At 42.0% G+C, this 26054-nt stretch overlaps 2 protein-coding genes across 2 annotated transcripts; one reads left to right on the top strand and one right to left on the bottom strand.

The window, feature by feature from the left end:
• Window positions 1-15357: 15357 nt before the first annotated feature.
• LOC108319747 (uncharacterized) lies at window positions 15358-17452 on the top strand. Its single transcript, XM_017550987.1, has 2 exons — window positions 15358-15930; window positions 16178-17452. The coding sequence occupies exons 1-2, from the start codon at window positions 15358-15360 to the stop codon at window positions 17450-17452; spliced, it is 1848 nt and encodes a 615-aa protein (XP_017406476.1).
• Window positions 17453-17675: 223 nt separating this feature from the next.
• Window positions 17676-20544, bottom strand: LOC108319745 (pentatricopeptide repeat-containing protein At3g63370, chloroplastic). Its single transcript, XM_017550985.2, has one exon. The coding sequence runs from the start codon at window positions 20518-20520 to the stop codon at window positions 17701-17703; it is 2820 nt and encodes a 939-aa protein (XP_017406474.2). The 5' UTR covers window positions 20521-20544; the 3' UTR covers window positions 17676-17700.
• Window positions 20545-26054: the final 5510 nt, after the last annotated feature.

Raw genomic sequence — 26054 nt, 5'->3', positions numbered from 1 at the left:
AAAATCAACAATAAAAAGAATTAACCAGAGATGGAGGAAAAACGAAGTTCAAGACAAAAGCAAAGTGCTCAAAAGATCAAATAGTTGATGCAATGCGTAGATGATAACCCTTGTTTTAAATAAAATGTATCCGACAAACTTTTATTTAAGCCTTTATATCTTTTCTGTCAATACCCTTCAGCCCAAGCCACATTACAAGCCCAATAAAAGTCCACACAGATTGAATAATGGTTGCTCATATATTTTCATAAAGCTTAATTTTGTGATAAGACAAAATAACTTTCAATGTGTAAAAAAAAAGGATTTGAAAATGAATAATGTCTCAAGAATAGGGGACCTCTCTACCAACCAGCCAGAAGCATACAAAAATCGAACCAATTTGAGCCATCCTTTTAGCCGACCCTTTCATACCCACTACTTCTTCCAAACAGAACCCCATGCAAAAAAAAAAAAAAACCAAAAACAACAACAAAAAACTGGGGTGCCTGGTGGACCTCACCACACATATTTTTCTTGAAATTCATCAACCCATAATCTCAAGACTATGGCAGCTTTGCGGATCTTATTTGAATTTTTCACCAGAATTATCATGGATTCATCATCATACTCATTACACTAAACTGGGGCAACTTTTTAGGTACCTCGTGTTTCGCTTTCGCACTCATCTCCTTTAAGGAGCGTATGAGGTGACAAGCCCGCATGGCTATCCCATTATCTTCCAAACCAGTCTAAACAGCTCCCATTCTTCACTAGCGAGCAAATTCAAGCATGTGTGCGTTGATGTCTCGGGAGAAAAAGTCAAAATGTAATAATCTCAAAGTTAGATCTCGGATGTATGACATTCCTCACTTTTCTAAAGCATTGGAAATAATGACCAGTCTGATGATTGCAAGTAAGACAATTGACTCGAAAAAATAACAAAAAAAAAACAAAACAAAGCAAACGTTTTCATATATCTATCAAAAAGAAAGTATTTCTCATCAAAACCCTCTTCATTCACATGAATGGTTATCGATTTCCTTCTTCAAAAAAAAAAAAAACTCAAAAAGAATAACATTCAGATTTTCTCTCTCAAGTCATATTGTTTCATGTCGATCAAGCTTTCAAATTTGTGTCAAAATTACAAAACATTTCAAGTTTCAAGAATTTCAAAATTTGAAAGCCCAGTTTCCATACTGGCCCACAAAGCACAATTTTCACATTGGCCCCAAGCCCAGTTTCCATACTGGCCCCTAAGCCCAGTTTCCACACTGGCCAACATTTCTCAAATTACAAGTTTCAAGAATTTCAAAATTTGAAAGCCCAGTTTCCATACTGGCCCACAAAGCCCAATTATCACATTGGCCCCAAGCCCAGTTTCCATACTAGCCCCTAAGCCCAGTTTCCACACTGGCCAACATTTCTCAAATTTCAAAATTTGAAAGCCTAGTTTCCATACTGGCCCCTAAGCCCAGTTCCCACACTGGCCCCCAAGCCTAGTTTTCACACTCGCCCCCAAGCCCAGTTTTCACACTGGCCCTCAAGCCCAGTTTTCACGCTGTCCACCAAGCCCAGTTCCCACACTGGCCCCCAAGCCCAGTCTCCACACTGGCCCCCAAGCCCAGTTTTTACACTGGCCCCCAAGCCCAGTTTCCACACTGGCCCCCAAGCCTAGTCTCCACACTGGCCCCCAAGCCTAGTCTCCACACTGGCCCCCAAGCCCAGTTTCCACACTGGCCCCAAAGCCCAGTTTCCACACTGGCCCCAAAGCCCAGTTTCCACACTGGCCCCAAAGCCCAATTTCCACACTGGCCCTCAAGCCCAGTTTCCACACTGGCCCATAAGCCCAGTTTTCACACTGGCCCTCAAGCCCAGTTTTCACACTGGCCCCCAAAGTCCAATTTCCACACTGGCCCCAAAGCCCAATTTCCACACTGGCCCTCAAGCCCAGTTTTCACACTGGCCCACAAGCCTAGTTTTCACACTGGCCCCCAAGCCCAGTTTCCATACTGGCCCCCAAGCCCATTTTTCACACTGGCCCCCAAGCCTAGTTTCCATACTGGCCCTCAAGCCCAGTTTTCACACTGGCCCCCAAGCCTAGTTTCCACACTGGCCCCCAAGCCCAGTTTCCACACTGGCCCCAAGCCCAGTTTTCACACTGGCCCCCAAGCCCAGTTTTCACACTGGCCCCCAAGCCTAGTTTCCATACTGGCCCTCAAGCCCAGTTTTCACACTGGCCCCCAAGCCCAGTTTCCACACTGGCCCCCAAGCCCAGTTTCCACACTGGCCCCCAAGCCCAGTTTTCACACTGGCCCCCAAGCCCAGTTTCCACACTGGCCCCCAAGCCCAGTTTCCACACTGCCCCCAAGCCCAGTTTTCACAGTGGACCCCAAGCCCAGTTTTCACACTAGCCCCCAAGCCCCGTTTGCCTGAACCGTTTTGTTGCATTGTAGCTCTCTTCAAAAATTTGGTCATTATATGTTTGAATTGGTTATTATTCTTCTTCTTTCTCTTTGAAACCCGGACGAAATTAGTATTTCTATCTTTACTTATCTTTTACTTTGATAATATAAAAACTTTGTTTGTCATATTATTTAGTAAAATCTAAGTAAAGAGGGGCAGCTGTCAATACCCATTTTCGTCCGGATTGACTAGTAGATTTGTTTTATTTTCATCATGAGTGTAAAAAAAAAATAATAAAAAAATAAAAAAAGAAAAAATGAAAATAAAAAAATTAATTAATAAAAAAATAAGGTTTAATCCTTTTCGACATCCCTATTTATGTACGAATGTCTCAATTGGGTCCTCGTTTTCTAAAGTGTATCAAAATGGTCCCTAATTTTGAAAATTGATATCAATTGAGTCCTTTCCGTTAAGTTGGCTGGACGGCGTTAAAAAAATTGATGAGTGGATGCTGAGATGACGAACGAACGCTCGTCCACCAACGAACGAACGCTCGTCCATCAGCGAACGAACGCTCGTCCAGCAGTAAGAGGTCGACGAGCGTTCGTTCTCTGGTGGACGAGCGTTCGTTCGCTGGTGGACGAGCGTTCGTTCGTCATCTCAGCATCCACTCATCAATTTTTTTAATACCGTCCAGCCAACTTAACGGAAAGGACTCAATTGATATCAATTTTTAAAATTAGGGACCATTTTGATACACTTTTAAAAACGAGGACCCAATTAAGACATTCATACATAAATAGGGATGTCGAAAAGGATTAAACCAATAAATAAAAGAGAACGCGTTCGGCTCCTTCCCCTCAATGAAACCGTTCGTCCTATATTGTAATATCGAACACCCCTCGTCCTCGCTTTTCTACCGCTCGTCCTCTGTCTTCTACCGCTCGTTCTCCCTCTTCTACCGCTCGTTCAAGTCGCTCTCCCTCATCTACAGTTCGTCCTCTGCCGTGCATTCCTATTCTCCATATCTTTATACCGTTCGTCCTCTACTCTGAGCCGTTCGACTTCTCCCCCTGATCAACCGTTCGTTCTTTCGTTACCAATATCATAGACGGTTGGCTTTTCGGTCTCTACCTTTCGGCCATTCGATCTCAAGGACGTTCGGTTGCTCAGCGTCATGGACGGTCGGTCATTCGACCTCACCGTTTAGTCATCCTTGGCCAAAAGTTCGACCGTTCGGCCTCGCATGTTTAGCGTTCGTTCTTTAGTAATTGTTAGCGTTCGGTCATATTGTTTTAATGAACGTTCGGTATTTATTGAACGTTCGGTCTTGGTGATGTTATTCTCATTTGAACGATCGGTCTCGATGGATCTTCAGCGTTCGTGCTAATAGTGCTTAATTTCGGCGTGTTAAGTCCAATACGGCGTTCGGTTTTGGGCGTTCGACCAAGTGGTGTTCATCAAATTGCGTTCGGTCATTTCCATATGTTAGTTGAACGTTCGATCTTGTTGGGTTTATTCTCAATTAAACGTTCGGTCTTGATATGTTTTTCTGTGTCCATAATGAGCGGCCGTTCTAGATGATGTTTGTGTAGTACTCGTCATATACTTATTATTATATTATTAAATAAAATATATAATATATAGTTTAATATAATTATTGACTAATTATATAATTTTATCAACTTTTTAGAAAATAAAACTTATAATATTTAACAAAGCAGGACAAAGCTTTAAACAAATCTAGTCAAAATGCTATTAGATTAATCATAATAAAACTCATACTAAAGTTTTTTTTAATTACTAAAAATATATCTATTATATATATACATATATATATTGTGAAACCCTGAATAATTAGTAGTAATAATTCTCTGGCACATCACCACTAATACACACACCACGTCACTGCTATGGGTAATTAAAAACCCACTTCCAAACTCTGATTTTCCTCTCTGTCGTGCACGAAGAATCTCGCCCATCATTCTCTGAAACGTGCGCACGACATACACTCAGTGCATTAAAAACGCACCAAGCGCTGCATGCACGCCTGCCACTTGTCACTTTGGAAGTTCTGAAATCAGAATGAGGGTTGCAGGTGTCCGAAAATGAGACGCTCGCTCGTCTGGATTTGGAAGGAACAAAAATGATTTTTCGAAAACCTTTCCGCTCACCTGCATCACTCGTCTTCTTCCCCAGAACCAAACCTTCCATTTTCTCTGATCTCTCTCTAAAACCAGTTACCCTTCTCTCTTCTGTAACTCATCTTCTTCTTCTCCGATTCACTTTCCAGAACCATAGAAGCGTTCGTCCAGCGGTGATCTTTCATTTGGACCGAACAGAACTTGGATCGGAACTGGTAAGTTTTCCTTTCTACACGTCGTCCTCTCTGGTTTCATGCGAACCCTAGTTTGGTTGCATGCATGAGTTCTCGGTCTGAAGTACGTTGATTTTGGTGTCTTAGTTTTTACGTGAGAACTGTTGAGCGAAACCTGGGTGTAAGACGTGGTTAGAGGAAACCCAAAAATCTTGCTGTTGGAAGTACACTACTATCCAGGTAAGGGAAGCTTATATGTTTAATTTATTCTGTAGGTTGTATGCTCTGAGTTGCATGTATGAACTGTGTGAAGTTTGAGCTGTTATGGATTGTTCACTGATATCTGATATGATTCTGGTTTTTGATTGATCTGTCATGAACGAGTACTGCATGTATATATTATATATGTTGTTGTTGAATTTGATTTAAATGTATATTGATATGATGATGTATGAAAGGAGTTTAGTTATTGAATAATAGGAATGTTTAAAATGTTGAGATCTGTATGGTGATGATAATGGGAAATAAATCTAGAATGAAAGTTGTAAAGTTTATAAATTTGAAATCTGGAAAATTCTTCTAAGGTTGTCTTTGATAGTGTTCGACCTCATGTCGAGCATTCGTCCTTGATTGGCGTTCGACCTTCTGTCGAGCGGTTGTCTTTGATAGCGTTCGACCTCATGTCGAGCGATTTCCTTTGATGGCGTTCGACCTCATGTCGAGCGATTTCCTTTGATGGCGTTCGACCTCATGTCGAGCGTTCATCCTTGATTGGTGTTCGACCTTCTGTCGAGCGGTTGTCTTTGATAGCGTTCGACCTCATGTCGAGCGATTTCCTTTGATGGCGTTCGACCTCATGTCGAGCGATTTCCTTTGATGGCGTTCGACCTCATGTCGGGTGTTAGTCCTTGATTGGCGTTCGACCTTCTGTCGAGCGGTTGTCTTTGATAGCGTTCGACCTCATGTCGAGCGTTCGTAGTTGATTACGTTCGACCTCATGTCGAGCGATTTCCTTTGATGGCGTTCGACCTCATGTCGAGCGTTCATCCTTGATTGGCGTTCGACCTTCTGTCGAGCGGTTGTCTTTGATAGCGTTCGACCTCATGTCGAGCGTTCGTCTTTGATTTCGTTCGACCTCATGTCGAGCATTCGTTCTTGAATATGTCCGACCTCTTATCAAATGTTCGTTCTAAATCGTGTAAGGTCTCCTATCAAGCGCTCGAACAATTGAGTGATTTTCTGATATCAAATAGCGTTGTCCATACAGTTAATTAACGTTCGTCTTTTTATAAAAGTGGAACATAGAATGAAAATGTGAATTATTGAAAAAGTTAAAGTGTGCGAACTATTTAAGAAATGAAGTTGTGATAATGATATTTGAACGAGCGTTCCAAGGAGGAACGACTCTGGTTTCTATATTGGATATGAAATTTGGTAAAGTATGACTGTGGATAAGTTAAGACTCGCTGTCCATCCTGATGTTCCGTGATACGCCTCTTCAAGTAGAAGGGGGTATTCATGTGTGGGAACGGCAGGAGGTCCTTAGTCCATAAGTTAACATGGGCGACGTAAGAACGGACTTACCTCGAGTGGCAGCTGTTTGGTGTATCCCAGTTACTACATCACTCGGGTGCAAGGACGCTTGTAACTACACAGATTCATACAGTCCGGACGGTCTGTCTTATTATACGTCTTTGTATGTTTATTATTTGATGAATCACTTGCTGTATGTGTGTTTTGAAATGTAAATGTATGTGTTGATTGTATAAATTAAATATTATAAGCTTACCCTTGCGTTTCCATTGTGTTGTCTACTGTCCATGTACGTTCGTCTTGTCTTGCAATGATCATCCGTGTGGATGTGAGCAGATGGTGGTGCATCCCTTGAGCAAATGCTGGAAGAAGAAAATTTGGATGAAACAAATCTGGTGGAAGTTGATGTGAAGGCCGAGCCTTAGAGCGCTCGTTAGAATAGATCTGTGAACGTTAGTGTAGTTTAAACGTTCGGCCAAGTATTTTGTAAGGTCGTTCGTCTTAAGCTTCTAATTCTTGTTTTGTCGTACGTTGTTTTATACATTTAAGAACGTTCGTTTCAGATTTTCATGGCCTGCGTTTATGCGCCTTCTTTTGTACTGATGTCGTTCGGCTTTTAAATCCTAATTTTAATGCAAAGACTGTTTATGTTACTGTTAATTGTAATTAATTCTGAATTATGGTAATTACTGTATTTTGGGATGTTACATTAGTGGTATCAGAGCAGTTTTGTTCTCTTAAGGACGTTGTAGGGTTATGAGTGCACTGTGTTTTTGCTGTGTGCTTATTGCATGTTTAATGAGTTATTATTATTTAACTCTTGGACATATCTAACGATCGTTTTTCTCTGTATCCAGAGAACGAATGGCACCTAGACTCCCTCCTCCCCCGCAGCCTAACGAACCTGATGCGTCCAACAACGCTAGGTTGTTGGAGACGGTGATAGACCGCTTACAGCAACAAAATACGACCCTCATGGAGCAGAACGCCACTCTGATGCAGCAAAATCAAGCTGCTATGCAGAGCTTGGAGTCCTCTCGTGCAAATTCTGAGACCACGCAGAGGCAATTGATGGAGATACTTGCAGCAACTAGAGGTGCGTCTGGAGCATCCTCTTCAAACGCTGCCCAACCAAATGCTGAATGGAGCTTGGAGAGTTTCCTCCAACACCATCCGGCTAAGTTCAGTGGGAAGGGTCTCCCAGATGAAGCAGATCAATGGTTAAGGGATATAGAGAAAATTTTCAATGCCAAGAGATGCCCAGATGAGAATAGATTAGCGTACGCGGAGTATCTGTTGACGGGAGAAGCAAGTCATTGGTGGACGAGCGCGAGAGCCATTCTCGCAGACGCACGACAGCCGGTCACTTGGGAAGTGTTTAGGGCTAAGTTTTATGAAGAATACTTTCCGGACAGCGTTCGGTTTGCGAAGGAGGTAGAATTTCTACAACTGGTTCAAGGAGGTATGTCTGTTTCCGAATACACCAATAAGTTCAAGCATCTCGTCAGATTCAATACCATGGCCACAAGTGAAGTATGGCAGTGTAGAAAGTTTGAAAACGGATTGCGGAGCGACTTGAAAGTGTTGATATCCAGTTTGTGTATCCGAACGTTCCCTGCTATGGTTGAGAGAGCCAAGGTCTTGGAGAGGAACATGGCAGAAGCGGAACGTCAGAAGAGGTCGCAACAAGTGAGTAGAGGACCAATCGTGTCCAGGGGAGGTGCTGTACAGAGGAGACCCCCTTACGCTCGTCCAAATCAGTCTTCTCAGACGAGCGGATCTCAAGCAGTAGTTCCTGTCGGACAGTCTGGGCAGGGAGGTGTCGTTTGTTTCCGGTGTGGAGGGCCACATTATAGGTCTTCCTGCCCTCAGTTGGTGGGAGTCAAGCACTGTAATAGTTGTGGGAGAAACGGACACTCGGATCATGAGTGCAATATGAGTGGGCGTGCGGTGATGAGGCCACCCAATGCTGGAAGGAATCAGGCGAGAGGAGGACGAGCCCAAGCAAGTGGGCGAGTATATGCTATAACGAGCGCGGAGGCAGCAAGCTCAGGTAACCTTGTAATTGGTGAATGCATGCTGTATGGTAGATCATGCTGTGCTTTGTTTGATTCGGGGGCGACGCACTCCTTCATCTCGAAGGCGTGTGTTGAAAAACTGGGATTAAAAGTGAGTGAGATGTTGTGTGATCTGGTGGTGTCTACCCCAGCAGCTGGTGAGGTTAGGACGTCCACTATGTGCGTCAAGTGTCCTATAGAAGTGGAGGGACGTAAGTTTAAGGTTAGCCTCATCTGCTTACCCCTTCAAGGTTTGGAGGTGATTTTAGGAATGGATTGGTTGGCTGCCAATCGCATTCTTATTGATTGTGGAGCGAAGGAGTTAATTTTTCCTGGTGAAGAAGAAGAAGTATTTTCAGTAACGCTCGGTCAACTAAAAGAAGATATTATGGAGGGCGCGTCTTGCTTCTTGATCATGACGCATGAAGACCGAGAGAGTGCGGATGAGAATTTTGAGCGTTCGTCCAAGAAGTGTACTGAAGGACGAACGGTGGTGGACGAATTCCAGGATGTCTTTCCAGAAGAGATCCCTGGACTACCTCCGGTGCGTGAGGTTGAATTCACCATTGATCTGGTGACAACAGCAGCCCCTATATCTGTTCAACCGTACCGTATGGCGCCTGCAGAGTTGGTTGAACTCAAAAAGCAGATTGAGGAACTAATGGAGAAGCAATTCATAAGACCAAGCGTATCGCCATGGGGAGCGCCTGTGCTCTTAGTAAAGAAGAAGGATGGCAGCTCTCGGTTATGCATAGACTACAGGCAATTGAACAAGCTAACCATCAAGAACAAATACCCGTTGCCAAGGATTGACGACTTGTTGGATCAACTGCATGGGGCAACGGTGTTCTCTAAGATTGATTTGCGTTCGGGATATCACCAAATCAGAGTGAAGGAGGACGACATCCAGAAGACCGCTTTCAGATCGCGTTATGGACACTACGAGTACGTAGTGATGCCTTTTGGAGTAACAAATGCTCCTGCAGTGTTCATGGATTATATGAATCGCATTTTCCGGCCATATCTGGATAAGTTCGTGGTCGTTTTTATAGATGATATTCTCATCTACTCTAAGACGCAAGCTGAACATGAAGAACACTTGAGGGCAGTGCTGAGCGTGTTGAGGGAAAAGGAATTGTATGCCAAACTGTCCAAGTGTGAATTCTGGATGAAGGAGGTGCAATTTCTGGGTCATATTGTGTCCGCTGGAGGGATCTCGGTAGATCCAGCAAAGGTACGAGCGGTTAGGGATTGGGAACGTCCGCGTTCAGTCACGGAGGTGAGAAGCTTCGTTGGCCTTGCGGGCTACTATAGACGTTTCATAGAGGGATTCGCCAAGATAGTGGCTCCGCTTACCCAATTGACTAGAAAGGATCAGCCGTTCGCTTGGACTGATTTGTGTGAGGAGCGTTTTCAAGAATTGAAAGTGAAGTTGACGAGTGCTCCTGTACTAATCATTCCGGACACGTCTAAACCGTTTGAAGTCTACTGTGACGCGTCTCATCAAGGATTGGGTTGTGTTTTGATGCAAGAGAGGCGAGCGGTAGCGTATGCGTCTCGGCAGTTGAGGATTCACGAGAGGAATTACCCAACGCACGACCTGGAGTTGGCAGCGGTCGTTTTTGCGCTGAAGATCTGGAGGCATTTCTTGTATGGATCCACGTTCCAAGTGTTCAGTGATCACAAGAGTCTCAAGTATCTCTTTGATCAGAAGGAGTTGAATATGAGACAAAGGAGGTGGCTTGAGTTCTTGAAGGATTATGATTTCGAGCTGCTCTATCATCCAGGAAAAGCAAACGTGGTAGCGGACGCTCTAAGCAGAAAAGTGGTGCATATGTCGTCTATGATGGTACGCGAGTTGAGCTTGGTGGAGAGTTTCAGAGATCTAAGGCTGCATTTTGAGTTAGAACCGAACAGCATCAAGTGCTGTAACCTTAGAATATCTAGCAACGTGTTCGACCAAATCTGGATGAAACAACGGGAGGATGAAAAGCTATTGGAGATTTTAAGCGCGCTCGGTACGGATCAGGCCAAACATTTCAACGCTGGAACGGACGGCATGTTACGTTACATGGGTCGGACGTGCATTCCAAATGATGGCGAGCTGAAGCGGATCATACTGGAGGAAGCGCATCATAGCCGTCTTAGCATACACCCCGGTATGACTAAGATGTATCAAGACCTTCGGAAATCGTTTTGGTGGCCTGGAATGAAGAGTGATATAGCTCGTTTTGTGACATCTTGTTTGACCTGTCAACATGCAAAGGCTGAACACCTAAGACCAGGTGGATTACTTCAACCATTAGAGATTCCAGAATGGAAGTGGGATAGCATCTCCATGGATTTTGTGACTCATCTACCACGAACGGTTAGGAATCATGACTCAATCTGGGTGATCGTGGACAGACTAACGAAGAGCGCCCATTTCCTGCCCGTGAACTTGAAGATGTCAATGACCAACCTAGCCAAGTTATATATCAAGGAGATCGTTCGTCTTCATGGAGTGCCTTCAAGCATCATTTCTGACCGAGACACTAGATTCACATCTCGGTTTTGGCAATCATTACAAGGCGAGTTGGGGAGCAGGCTGCAGATGAGTTCAGCATATCATCCACAAACGGACGGCCAGTCTGAACGTACTATCCAGACGCTAGAAGATTTATTGAGGACGTGCGTCCTAGACCACTTAGGCGCATGGGATGAGATCTTGCCACTGGTGGAGTTCACGTACAACAACAGTTTCCAGGCGAGCATTGGAATGGCGCCGTTCGAAGCACTCTATGGGAGGAAATGTCGAACGCCACTTTGCTGGTTCCAAGAGGGAGAGAACGTACTAACTGGACCTGAACTCATCCAGCAAACAACCGAGAAGGTTAAGTTGATCCAAGATAGATTGAGGACGTCTTTGAGCAGGCAGAAATCCTATGCGGATAGAAGAAGAAGACCATTGGAGTTCGCTGCAGGAGACCATGTGTTTCTTCGACTCAATCCGATTACTGGTGTAGGACGAGTCGTTCGTCCAAAGAAGCTGTCTCCCAAGTTCATAGGGCCGTACCAGATTTTGAAGAAGATTGGACCCGTAGCCTATGAGCTTGCCTTACCTCCTCAGCTATCAAACCTGCATCCGGTCTTCCATGTGTCTCAACTTAGGAAGTATATAGCCAATCCCTCTCATGTCTTAGAACTGGAAGATATTCAACTTCAACCGAACCGAACGTTGGAGTTACAACCAGTCCGCATTGAAGATGTTCGCACCAAACTATACAAGAGAAAGGACATGCGATTAGTGAAGGTGGTGTGGGATGCCAAGACTGGAGATTCAACGTGGGAAGTGGAGAGTGCAATGAGGGACTTGTATCCGCACTTATTCTCGGGTAAGTTCTAAATTTTCGAGGACGAAAATTTTTGTAGTTAGGGAGAATGTGAAACCCTGAATAATTAGTAGTAATAATTCTCTGGCACATCACCACTAATACACACACCACGTCACTGCTATGGGTAATTAAAAACCCACTTCCAAACTCTGATTTTCCTCTCTGTCGTGCACGAAGAATCTCGCCCATCATTCTCTGAAACGTGCGCACGACATACACTCAGTGCATTAAAAACGCACCAAGCGCTGCATGCACGCCTGCCACTTGTCACTTTGGAAGTTCTGAAATCAGAATGAGGGTTGCAGGTGTCCGAAAATGAGACGCTCGCTCGTCTGGATTTGGAAGGAACAAAAATGATTTTTCGAAAACCTTTCCGCTCACCTGCATCACTCGTCTTCTTCCCCAGAACCAAACCTTCCATTTTCTCTGATCTCTCTCTAAAACCAGTTACCCTTCTCTCTTCTGTAACTCATCTTCTTCTTCTCCGATTCACTTTCCAGAACCATAGAAGCGTTCGTCCAGCGGTGATCTTTCATTTGGACCGAACAGAACTTGGATCGGAACTGGTAAGTTTTCCTTTCTACACGTCGTCCTCTCTGGTTTCATGCGAACCCTAGTTTGGTTGCATGCATGAGTTCTCGGTCTGAAGTACGTTGATTTTGGTGTCTTAGTTTTTACGTGAGAACTGTTGAGCGAAACCTGGGTGTAAGACGTGGTTAGAGGAAACCCAAAAATCTTGCTGTTGGAAGTACACTGCTATCCAGGTAAGGGAAGCTTATATGTTTAATTTATTCTGTAGGTTGTATGCTCTGAGTTGCATGTATGAACTGTGTGAAGTTTGAGCTGTTATGGATTGTTCACTGATATCTGATATGATTCTGGTTTTTGATTGATCTGTCATGAACGAGTACTGCATGTATATATTATATATGTTGTTGTTGAATTTGATTTAAATGTATATTGATATGATGATGTATGAAAGGAGTTTAGTTATTGAATAATAGGAATGTTTAAAATGTTGAGATCTGTATGGTGATGATAATGGGAAATAAATCTAGAATGAAAGTTGTAAAGTTTATAAATTTGAAATCTGGAAAATTCTTCTAAGGTTGTCTTTGATAGTGTTCGACCTCATGTCGAGCATTCGTCCTTGATTGGCGTTCGACCTTCTGTCGAGCGGTTGTCTTTGATAGCGTTCGACCTCATGTCGAGCGATTTCCTTTGATGGCGTTCGACCTCATGTCGAGCGATTTCCTTTGATGGCGTTCGACCTCATGTCGAGCGTTCATCCTTGATTGGTGTTCGACCTTCTGTCGAGCGGTTGTCTTTGATAGCGTTCGACCTCATGTCGAGCGATTTCCTTTGATGGCGTTCGACCTCATGTCGAGCGATTTCCTTTGATGGCGTTCGACCTCATGTCGGGTGTTAGTCCTTGATTGGCGTTCGACCTTCTGTCGAGCGGTTGTCTTTGATAGCGTTCGACCTCATGTCGAGCGTTCGTAGTTGATTACGTTCGACCTCATGTCGAGCGATTTCCTTTGATGGCGTTCGACCTCATGTCGAGCGTTCATCCTTGATTGGCGTTCGACCTTCTGTCGAGCGGTTATCTTTGATAGCGTTCGACCTCATGTCGAGCGTTCGTCTTTGATTTCGTTCGACCTCATGTCGAGCATTCGTTCTTGAATATGTCCGACCTCTTATCAAATGTTCGTTCTAAATCGTGTAAGGTCTCCTATCAAGCGCTCGAACAATTGAGTGATTTTCTGATATCAAATAGCGTTGTCCATACAGTTAATTAACGTTCGTCTTTTTATAAAAGTGGAACATAGAATGAAAATGTGAATTATTGAAAAAGTTAAAGTGTGCGAACTATTTAAGAAATGAAGTTGTGATAATGATATTTGAACGAGCGTTCCAAGGAGGAACGACTCTGGTTTCTATATTGGATATGAAATTTGGTAAAGTATGACTGTGGATAAGTTAAGACTCGCTGTCCATCCTGATGTTTCGTGATACGCCTCTTCAAGTAGAAGGGGGTATTCATGTGTGGGAACGGCAGGAGGTCCTTAGTCCATAAGTTAACATGGGCGACGTAAGAACGGACTTACCTCGAGTGGCAGCTGTTTGGTGTATCCCAGTTACTACATCACTCGGGTGCAAGGACGCTTGTAACTACACAGATTCATACAGTCCGGACGGTCTGTCTTATTATACGTCTTTGTATGTTTATTATTTGATGAATCACTTGCTGTATGTGTGTTTTGAAATGTAAATGTATGTGTTGATTGTATAAATTAAATATTATAAGCTTACCCTTGCGTTTCCATTGTGTTGTCTACTGTCCATGTACGTTCGTCTTGTCTTGCAATGATCATCCGTGTGGATGTGAGCAGATGGTGGTGCATCCCTTGAGCAAATGCTGGAAGAAGAAAATTTGGATGAAACAAATCTGGTGGAAGTTGATGTGAAGGCCGAGCCTTAGAGCGCTCGTTAGAATAGATCTGTGAACGTTAGTGTAGTTTAAACGTTCGGCCAAGTATTTTGTAAGGTCGTTCGTCTTAAGCTTCTAATTCTTGTTTTGTCGTACGTTGTTTTATACATTTAAGAACGTTCGTTTCAGATTTTCATGGCCTGCGTTTATGCGCCTTCTTTTGTACTGATGTCGTTCGGCTTTTAAATCCTAATTTTAATGCAAAGACTGTTTATGTTACTGTTAATTGTAATTAATTCTGAATTATGGTAATTACTGTATTTTGGGATGTTACATATATATATATATGTATATATGTACATATATATATGTATATATGTACATATATATATATATGTATATATGTACATATATATATGTATATATGTATGTATATATGTATATATGTATATATATATATATATGTACCGGGTAAGAACACTGGAAAATGAAAACTAAACCCCAAACCTCCCCAAAAGGGGAGGGGGAAAAATGAAAACCAGAACAGAAACGTAAATGGTGCTCTACACTACTACTCTACTCCTCTGCCTACTGTCTACTCCCTTTTATCTTACTGTAAGAGACGTCTGCTTCTCCTTCCATGTGCATGTTAAGTGCTACTGCCCACGCTCCAAATTCCATTCTCGGTGCCTAGTTGGACAGCACTACTTAGTGCATTCCTCCCATGCCTTGCTGCTGAGTGCGTATGACATGGTGCCCCCATTATTCTTCCAACATGCACTAATAATATTTCTTTCTGTTTTGTTATTGAGTCTCTGTAACGAGTGAGAATAAAAGGGCCACTGCAGGGGTAGAATGGGCAGGGGAAATGGAGGCTAAGGATGAGTCAGTTGGGAAATCAAGCCACATGGCACCGATAGCAGAAGAGAGTGGCAGACAAAGGCACGTGAGAGAGAGAAAGGAAAATACAAGATTGAGGGATTTTCTGTGGGGAAAGAATGGGTACAAAAAGGGGGATTAGTTAGCACTGGAGGGGGAGGCAATGATTGGAAATTCTTCTTCTCTCTCTAGGACGTATTCCTTCATTGCTGAGACCAACTTTTGTATTGCAGCTTTTGTTAATTCTCCGTGATACCATTTGAACTCACAGGGAGAAAAAAAAAAATTCTGGAATATACACTTCTCATTCCAAAATTTTGGTGCCTTACTCTGTTTCATATTACTGTTACATTGAGTATATTACAAACTGGTGCTTTCATTGCCATGGCCGAGGCTTCATCTTCAAATGACCTTAAGCAGATCCTAGAGCTCATGCAGAAACGTGAACGGGAGCATGCTGCAGAGATGCAAGAGCTTCGTAATGCCTTTGAGGATTTGAAGGAGAATATGGCACATGGAGGAGCGAACTCACGCAATGTTCATGGACCGTTTCAGGTCAGAAATGTTAAGCTGGATTTTCCACGTTTTGATGGTTCAGATGTGCTACAATGGATATTTAAAGCGGAGCAATTCTTCGACTATTATGATACTCCGGATGAACAGCGGTTGACCATAGCAGCAATTCATTTCGAAAAAGAAGTGGTGCCGTGGTATCAAATGATGCAAAGAAATAATCCCATTGTTTCATGGAACACCTTGGTCCGTTCATTAGAGTTGGAATTTGGCCCTTCACCCTTTGAATCACCTAGATCTACCTTGTTTAAACTCACCCAATCCACATCTGTCAATGAATATTATGTGCAGTTTACAGCTCTTGCTAATAAGATTTATGGTGTTAGCAATGAAGCCCTTCTAGATTGCTTCATCAGTGGGTTGAAAACCGACATTCGTAGAGAGGTGATAGCTCAAGCACCAAACACAATCCTTAAAGCCATTTCCCTAGCCCGACTGTTTGAAGAGAAATACACCTTCATACCACGACCATACAACCCAAACACTTCCAGAAATGCCACCCAAAACACATCACCTACTACTACCCAATCTTATAACAATCCACCACAACAACCCATTCTTCCTACCCCGAACCAAAGGCCTTTTCCCCAAAACCTCCGTCCCAATAACATTAAACGTTTGTCACCAGCAGAAATGCAATCACGCAGGGAAAAAGGGCTGTGTTATACATGCGATGAGAGGTTTGTCACCAGCAGAAATGCAATCACACAGGGAAAAAGGGCTGTGTTATACATGCGATGAGAGGTTGACGGCAAACCATAAGTGTCCAAATCGCCAATATACATTTTTACAAGTTGAATATGATGAGGAGGAGCAGACTGATACGGAAATTCCTGCCTTAGAACAGAACTTGGAACACCATCTGTCTCTTAATGCTTTAAAGGGTGTTACCGGTGTGGGAACTATGCGTTTTCAAGGGTCATTACAAGGCCTGACTATTCAGATATTGTTGGATAGTGGGAGTTCTGATAATTTCTTGCAACCACGAATTGCTCATTGCCTTAAACTGCCGGTGGAGGATATGTTCTCTCTGCAGGTTCTGGTAGGCAATGGAAATGCCATGTCTACTGAAGGGGTTATTAAAGAAATTCAGGTTAAGGTGCAAGGCCATACACTTAAACTTCCAGTGTACCTATTACCAGTTTTTGGTGCTGATTTGATATTAGGTGCTGCTTGGTTGGCTACTATTGGACCACACATTGCAGACTATCGTTCACTCTCCTTAAAGTTTTATTCGGACAAACAACTCATTACATTGCAAGGTGAGCCACCAACTCTGCCAAAACCAGCAGAGCTGCATCAGATGACTAGATTGTGCAAAACTGATGCCATTGCAGAACTGTTTACATTACAATTAACTCAACCTCTAACTCTAGAGGATGATGGCTTGGTTATCCTAGAGAATATTGACCCTGACATTGCACTTCTACTTCACACATACAACATGATCTTTGCAAAACCGAAGGGCCTTCCCCCAAATAGATCTCAAAACCACTGCATTCCTCTCTTGCCGGATGTGAATGCTGTGAGAGTGAGGCCATACAAATATCCTCACAGTCAGAAACAACAAATTGAGAATATGGTGCAACAAATGTTGGACGAAGGCATTATTACCCACAGCACCAGCCCCTTCTCTTGCCCAATTATTTTGGTCAAAAAGAAAGATGGTACTTGGAGATTTTGTACTGACTACAGAGCACTGAATGCTGTCACAATCAAAGACAAATTTCCTATCCCAACTGTTGAGGAGCTACTAGATGAATTATTTGGTGCAAAATTCTTCTCTAAGTTGGACCTCAAATCAGGCTATCACCAAATATTGGTTCATCCTGCTGACAGATTCAAAACTGCCTTTCGAACTCATCAAGGCCACTACTCACACTATAATATAAAATTTTTGATTTAAATATAAAAAAAATTACCAACATATTTGATATTGTTTATAAGAGTTAATTAAAGGTTAAACTCACTTCAGTCTTGATCTTGATTCTAATCCACTTTACGTAGAGTTTTGGGAGCTAAAGCTTTCTTTTACTCCACTTGAAGAAACCATGGGGCTTTTTCATGGATGAACTAGGACTAACATGTGGACCATGAATCAAGTTGTAAACTCTACATAGAAAGTGTGCTATAAATTTTCATATTATCAAGTATTCACCAGAAATCTCCACATGAACAAATTCCTCTTTCAAAATGATGGAACCTATTGGCATCCCTTACAACAAGGGTCCGTTGGGAGACTTTTGATGCTATCTTAAAGAATGTATGACAATCATCACAAATTCGAAGGTTTTTTGTGATCCGAATAGTAGAACCGTTTGGCGTAACAAGCAGACCAAAACCAAGTGCCAACCTTTCACTATGTCTATATAATATCTGCATTTTTTCTTCTCCACTGACATTATGGAACACAAACTTCGTTTGAGCCCTATAGCCTTCTGTTTCCAGAAGTTCTGTAAACTGAGCTAGTTTTAGACAAATATCATCAGATTTTGGATGAGACTTGTCCCTTGCCATGAAGGTGTGAATCTTATTCTCAACCTCAATCCAACTGCATCCTGGTGTCTTCTTCGTGCCATTTCCTTTCATTCTCAACCTCACCTCTTCAACATCGTTCCATCTACCATCTGCTGCAAAGATGTTTGATATCAATACATATTTTCCTGAATTCTCTGTATCCGATTGTAAGAGCTTCTTTGCTGCAAGCTCTCGCAGTTCTTTATTAGAATGAATGAGGGAAGCGCTGAGAAGAGCACACCAGACTTCAGAAGTAGGTTTGATAGGCATGTTTCTCACAAAACTATGAGCCTCCTCAAGGGAATTGGAACGGCTGAGGAGATCAACCATACAGGCATAATGCTCTGGCCAGGGTTCTAGTTTATATTCATATTTCATAATATCGAAAACCCTCTTACCTTCATCCATCAACCCTGAATGGCTGCATGCATATAATAAAGCCAAAAATGTTATATGATCAGGAATAACATTTTCATCAGTCATTTCCTCGAATAAAGAAATGGCCCTACGTCCACATCCATGCATTCCATTTGCATTAATCATGGAAGTCCATAAAATTAAATCTCTTTTTTTTACAGAATTAAATATCTTTCTTGAGTTCTCCACATTCCCACAGTGAGCATACGTATCCACCAGGGAGCTAGCAATTGGTCCCTCCAAGAAAAAACCTTTCCTAATCAGAAACCCGTGAATCTCCTTCACTTTCTTCAATGAAGATAAACTAGCAGTGGCAGATAGTGCACTAATGAGAGCTATATAGTCGGGATGAATTTTAAATTGGTTTAGAGTGTAGAAAAGTTCAAGAGCCTCAACTGGAAGTCCATTATGAACACAGCAGGTAATCATACTTGTCCAAGACACAATATCTTTGGATTTAATTGATTCAAATACACGTCTTGCATAATCTATATGCCCAACTTCTCCGTATACATTGACAATGGCATTTTGTAGCACTGTATCAGCTAAATCTCTTTTCAAAACATAACCATGAATTTCTCTGACAAAGTTTTTAGATTTCAACTCGCCACAAGCCTGCAAAACACTTCCAACCATCATGGGATCAACAGGCATCCCCTCCACCTGAACCATCCGGAACAAGTTCATTGCTTCTAGATGGCATTCATTCTGTGCATAACCGGCAATAACAGTTGTCCAAGAAATCAAATCCTTTTTAGGCATACATTCAAAAGCATGACCCATATATTTCACACAGCAACACTTGGCATACATATCTATCATGGTGTTCCCAATCTGCATATTACAATCCATTCCATTTCTTATTACACAGGCATGAACTTCCTTCCCTTTCAATAAATTTCCCAATCGGCCAGACGCAGCAATCAAGTTTAACACTGACACCTGATCAAACTTCAGGCCAGAACCCTGCATATCTCGAAAGTAATTTACAGCATCACTATAGAGCTCATTTTGAACCAAACCAGAGAGCAATGTATTCCAAGATACACAATCCCTGCAAAGCATACTTTCAAAAACTCTTACAGCATCCTCCATACGACCACACTTTGCATACATGGCAATCAAAGCATTGGCAACATAGACATCAACAAAATGGTTAGATTTCAACACGGCACCATGAATCTCCGTACCCAGTTTAACAAACGAGGGATCCTCACAACCTTGAAGAGCTGCAACAAAAGTATATGTATTACTCTCGACACCAACCTCCTGCATTCTTCTAAAAAGCGACAATGCCTCCAAGCATTTCCCTTCTGCTACATGTGCCGAAATAATAGAATTCCAAGAAACAGCGTCCTCTTTCTCCATCATAATCCCATCAAACAGCATCCTGGCCCCATCAAGATTACCGCACTTGGCATACATACTTATAAGCGCATTGCACACAAACACAAATTCACCATATCCACACTTAACAGCCACACCATGGATTTCAGCCCCAGAGCGAGTTGCTCCAAGAGCACCACACGCTTTAAGCACGGAGGGAAAAGTACAAGCGTCAAGCGCCACTCCATCGACTCTCATCTCTCTGTACAACTCAATTGCTTCGAGGTATTTACCGCTTGACACAAACGCACCCATCATGGCATTCCAGGTAAAATTAGTTCTTTCAGTTATTTCGCCGAACACTTTGAGTGCATCGCTCAAAGAGCCACATTTTCCGTACATGTGGACAAGCTTGGTGGCTAGAAACGCCGAAACGTGAGATTTTAACAAACGGGCATGCAACTGTTGGCCTTGTGGGAGGGCTTTCTCAGTGGTGCAGAAGTCAAGGAGGAGAGAATGCGCGTGTTCGAGAAGCGAGGGGGGCGTGAGTGGGTGAGAGGAAAGGAGGGTTAAGGATTCAAAAGCGGGTTTGAGGGCTCCTTCGTTGAGGAGGGTGTTAACGGAAATGGGTTTGAGACCAGAGAGGATTGAAGTGGACATGGTGACTGTGCATGCGTGAAGCTGCGCTGCGCCGCACCAGAACAAAGATCTCATGTGTAAGCCGCCAAACAAAAACACTAAATTAAAGTGACAAATAAATAACCTTTTTATTTCATATATTCGTTTTCTAGAGAGTTACTCTCCACCACAATGCTCTCTGTATCTCCTCTTCCCTTTTTTACCCTTCAGATATGCATTAAATCCCTTTCGCTCCAAAAAGCTCCCACAAACCACCTCACAACAACTCTTTTTCCTCTTTCTTTTCTTCCTTTCTCTCTCTTCAGTTCCCAATTCGTAATGCACTAATGAGAGCACCGTTCACCAATGGCGTTTCAGCTGCAAGTCTAGTTTGTCTTTTTTTTTTCGCAATTTCATTCGCGTTTCTTCTGAGCGTGTGATTCTATTGCAGCAATGGCGTTTGAGCGCTCAACCGCCGCACCGCTCAACTCCGCCATGACCTACGACGAGGACTCCATGGAGCGCAGCAAGACGCCTTGCAAGTTTCCTCTCTCTTATCTCTTATTTTCTCTTTTCTTGGCAGTTCGGCGTGTTAAGTCCAATACGGCGTTCGGTTTTGAGCGTTCGACCAACTGGTGTTCATCAAATTGCGTTCGGTCATTTTCATATGTTAGTTGAACGTTCGATCTTGATGGGTTTATTCTCAATTAAACGTTCGGTCTTGATATGTTTTTCTGTGTCCATAATGAGCGGCCGTTCTAGATGATGTTTGTGTAGTACTCGTCATAGACGTTCGGTCTTGTTGAAGCGTTCGTCCAAACAGTGGGGCGTTCGTCTTTTATTTCGTTGCACTTTATTTATTTTAATAAAAAAATATAATAAAAAAATAATAAAAAATAAAAATAAAAATAATAAAAAATAAATAAAAAAACAAAAGTCCGGAATCAGGGATGTGTCTCCGAGTTCCTCTCCGAGTTCCTGGAAAGTTTTCTAAAAAAACAAAAAAAAGACAAAACAAGAATCCCAGATTAAGGAAGGTGTCTCAGGGACGTGTCTGAACTCCTGGGACGCAATGCATGGTGTTCTTTAAATATGTTCATTACAGATTGAAGGGGGATCTCCAACACCTCTACCTTCAACCATAATCCAGTCTCGACTCCCCTCACCCCACGACCCTTCATCATTCATCAGCTAATTACACCCATGACGAAGAAGGAGCGCAGGCCATGTTCAGAAAGGAGGATAAATAAGAAGCATTGATCGACGACTGCAAGCCATAAGCAAAGCGCGAATTTGGTCCATAGAGGTAAGTCTTACTACTTCAGTTAGTAAGTGTTTCAGTTTAAGAGTTAGCATTTATGTGTCTGCTTGCTAGTCCCATTTGGTCTTGCACATGTGAATTAGTATTTTCTTCCATGCCACTGTCATCCTCCCTGGTCATCACCGATCTCAATATCTCTGCTCTTGAAATCCATTCCATTCATTCACCTCTAACTCACGGCCAACGGCCATCATCAATCTTCCTCCCTTCATGACACTGGTCCCTCTGCTCATCATCCCCATCTTCAGCCGACCATCCATTTTCATCTCCAAACACCCATCATCATTTTGCCTCCACCGTGACCCAACCACTTCCTTTTTCACTCCCAACTCCATTACCTCCAACAACATTCATCATCCAATCTCAAACTCATTCAAATTTATCTCTTCAACCTGCACATAGAAACCACAACACAACCAAACACCAGTTCCACCATCGATAAGCACCGATCATCAAAAACCACCCGACAACTTGACACCAAAAAAAAAAAAAGAGAAGCAGTAACGCGAAGGCTGGGTCGCGGTGGCTGGATTTGACGAAGTAGTGGCGTGGTGGCCGGATTCGAAGAAGCAGCGTCAGCCTCGCGCGCGGAGAAGAGAAGGCAGTCACGTCGGGGCCGCCGGTGGTTTCGGGTGTACCTGTTGTCGCCGGCGTTTTCAGAGCTGGTAGAAGGCGGTGTCACGGTGGCCAGTTCAGAGTGTAGCGGCGGCGAATCTTCGAGGGAAAAGAGACCTTGGGTCTCTGGAGAACTAAGTTGAAGTGTTGGAATGAAGGGGATGACCCCTTGTGTTCGTTTGGAGCGATTTGGGGGAGATGATTTGGGGGAGATGATTTGAATGGATTTGAGGGTAATTTTTTTGTTGTTTTTTTGAGTGGATTTGTGGGTAATTGAGAGTGGATTTGGAAGTAAAGTTTGTGAGAATTAGTGTAGGATTTGATTGATGTGATAGATTTTAAAAATTAGTTTAATTGATAGAAATTAAGGATTACCAAAATGCCCTAGTTATAAAAGTGAGGTTTAATAGGTTCGGAGGTCCTTATATTTGTGGGTTCGTTTCAATTGGGTCCTCCAATTTTGAAAGTGATCAATTTGGTCCCTGATTTAACAAAATTGAGTCAATAATACCCTTTCCGTTAAATGTAATGGACGGCGTTAACTTTTTAAACATGTGGCATGTTGAGGCATCCTTTTATTTGCAGGTGGCACAGTTTTATTTGAAGGATGCTTCAACATACCACATGTTTAAAAAGTTAATGACGTTCATTGCATTTAACGGAAAGGGTATTATTGACTCAATTTTGTTAAATTAGGGACCAAATTGATCACTTTCAAAATTGGAGGACCCAATTGAAACGAACCCACAAATATAGGGACCTCCGAACCTATTAAACCTAAAAGTAATATAAAATGTTATTTATAAATGTTATATTTAATTGTAAAAATGTTTATAAAGAAAAAAAAATTATGAATAATTTATAAAATTAATGTTTAAAAATTAAAAAAACTAAATAATCAATTTTTTTTAATAAATTAGAAAACTAATTAATCAATTTATTAAAAATAAATTAGAAAATATAATAATCAATTTATTAAAAATAAATTAGAAAATATAATAATCAATTTATTTTTAAAAAATTAAAAAATATAATATACCTAATTTTATTAATATTAAAATAATTATAAAAAAAACTTAAAAAAAAAAATAGGAAATCGCGTACGTAACCGGTTACGCGAATGCGTAACCGGTTACGCGAACGTGTAACCTTTTATGCAAACGCGTAACCGGTTACGCGTTTCTAGCGTTTCTTAACCGAGGGCACACATGACATTTCGCTCACAATCCGCGCAAATCTCTTCACAACCGCGGGTGACTGAACAGTGCAACCATCCCGCATTTCATCGCAAATCCGTCCGCGTATTTCACTCCAAGCGAACGCATAATATGCTTAATTCATCGCTCTATAATTCGCATGAACAGTAAATTCTGTTCATGCGAACACAGCCAAGGGATTCTGATTGGGTTTGAAAGGGCTTTGAACCCTAAAACAAAAAAAAGAGAACTTTTTCTACACCCCTCTGTTTCATGCTTTGAACCCCTTTCATTTGGGCTTAAGCCTTTCTGCCAGCAAATAAAATAAAGAAAAGGGAATTGAACGTGAGCACACTATTTCAGAATACACCTCCAATTTTGACCTCACACCCCTACTTCTGTTTGGGCTGAAGCCCATTCCGTTTCTGCAAACAATAAAAAAGGAGGTTTGGACATTGGGCTCATCTTATTTCTGGCACCTCCAGCTTTGCTGTTGCACCCCTATCGGGCCTACATAAGAAGTTCGAGTTGCACTCCTGGTTTTGTATCTTTGCACCCCTATTCCTTTTGGCCTTTTTCTCTTATGCTTTATTATTTGTTTTTATTATATATAACCCCTTGTAGGATAATCCCACACCCCTTTTGTTTTATATCAATTGGACTTATTTGTTTGGTTTTTCTTGCGTAAAAATTATAAAAATAAAAAAAGGTTTAATCCTTTTCGACATCCCTATTTATGTACGAATGTCTCAATTGGGTCCTCGTTTTCTAAAGTGTATCAAAATGGTCCCTAATTTTGAAAATTGATATCAATTGAGTCCTTTCCGTTAAGTTGGCTGGACGGCGTTAAAAAAATTGATGAGTGGATGCTGAGATGACGAACGAACGCTCGTCCACAAGCGAACGAACGCTCGTCCACCAGCGAACGAACGCTCGTCCATCAGCGAACGAACGCTCGTCGACCACCGAACGAACGCTCGTCCATCAGCGAACGAACGCTCGTCGACCACCGAACGAACGGTCGTCCAGTGTGGAACGAACGGTCGTCCAGCAGTAAGAGGTCGACGAGCGTTCGTTCTCTGGTGGACGAGCGTTCGTTCGCTGGTGGACGAGCGTTCGTTCGCTGGTGGACGAGCGTTCGTTCGTCATCTCAGCATCCACTCATCAATTTTTTTAACGCCGTCCAGCCAACTTAACGGAAAGGACTCAATTGATATCAATTTTCAAAATTAGGGACCATTTTGATACACTTTAAAAAACGAGGACCCAATTGAGACATTCGTACATAAATAGGGATGTCGAAAAGGATTAAACCATAAAAAAAAAAGAAAAAGAAAGATAAAATATAAAAAAATAATAACAAAAATAAAAAATATAATATCAAAAATAATTTTAAGCACATGTGTGATCGCACGCATCGTCCTTGTGCTAAAGTCCTTTTCTCTTTCTTTTATAAAAATACCAAAAATATTTTAAAGGTTAAGCACATGTGTGATCGCACGCATCGTCCTTGTGTTGAAAACCTTTTTTGTTTATTTTATAAAAATACCAAAAGAATATAAAATCTTCAAAAAAATAAAAACATCAACCCTTTCAAACAACAAACAATATTTCTAGCCAGAACTACGTGATCCTTGATTCTTCATCAAAAGTGGAGATACGTAGGAGCAAGGCTAGTCCTTGTCAGGTTCACTTGCCCAAAAAATCCAAATTTATCCATAACAAATTTTCAAACAATTTCCAAACCAATTTTCAAGCAGTTTTCTAAACGAACTACGGAACCCTGATTTCTCATTCTGAATGAGGATACGTAGGAGCAAGGTCAATCCTTGTCGGGCCCAAAAAACTAAAAAATATTGTTTGTTTCTTTCGAGTTTTATTTTAAGGGAAAGTTAAACATTTTGAAAACCACATCATATTCGCATATTTAATTAAAGGTACTGCCTTAAGGCAGATGTTGTAGGGTGCTAATACCTTCCCTACACGTAACCGACTCCCGAACCAAGAATCTGGTTCTAATAGACCATGTCTTATCATTTTATGGTTTTTCCGTAGTTTTTCAGAATAAACTATGGTGGCGACTCCAAAATCTCTTTTTTCAAAATCGTTCTTTCACGGATCGTCGTCCCGTCGCGATTCCGGTTGCGACAACCTGTAACATCCCGATTATACAATAACCAATATTATATAATAAAGACGTTAACTGTGACATCCCAAAAATACAGTCATAAACCATATAATTAGAAAATCACTTTTAACAATAATCCAAAACAGTTTTACAACTAAAAATAAAGAAAACGAAAACGAACGCTCAAGGACGAACGTCCTTGAGAACAGTCTTACAGCCAAAACGAACGAACGCGACAAGCCGCTCGTCATTCAACAGGAGTTACAAATTTAAAAGCCGAACGTACAAGAAACCTGACCGAACGGTTTACACGGGACAAATACCGAACGGTCTATCAGAACTAAAATAACAAGATGAGATGGTCGAACGA

The sequence above is a fragment of the Vigna angularis genome, chromosome 3 (assembly GCF_016808095.1).
Source record: "Vigna angularis cultivar LongXiaoDou No.4 chromosome 3, ASM1680809v1, whole genome shotgun sequence".
Classification (NCBI taxonomy): domain Eukaryota; kingdom Viridiplantae; phylum Streptophyta; class Magnoliopsida; order Fabales; family Fabaceae; genus Vigna; species Vigna angularis.
Note: the sequence above shows the minus strand (reverse complement) of the source record. Positions and strands in the feature narration are given on the sequence as shown.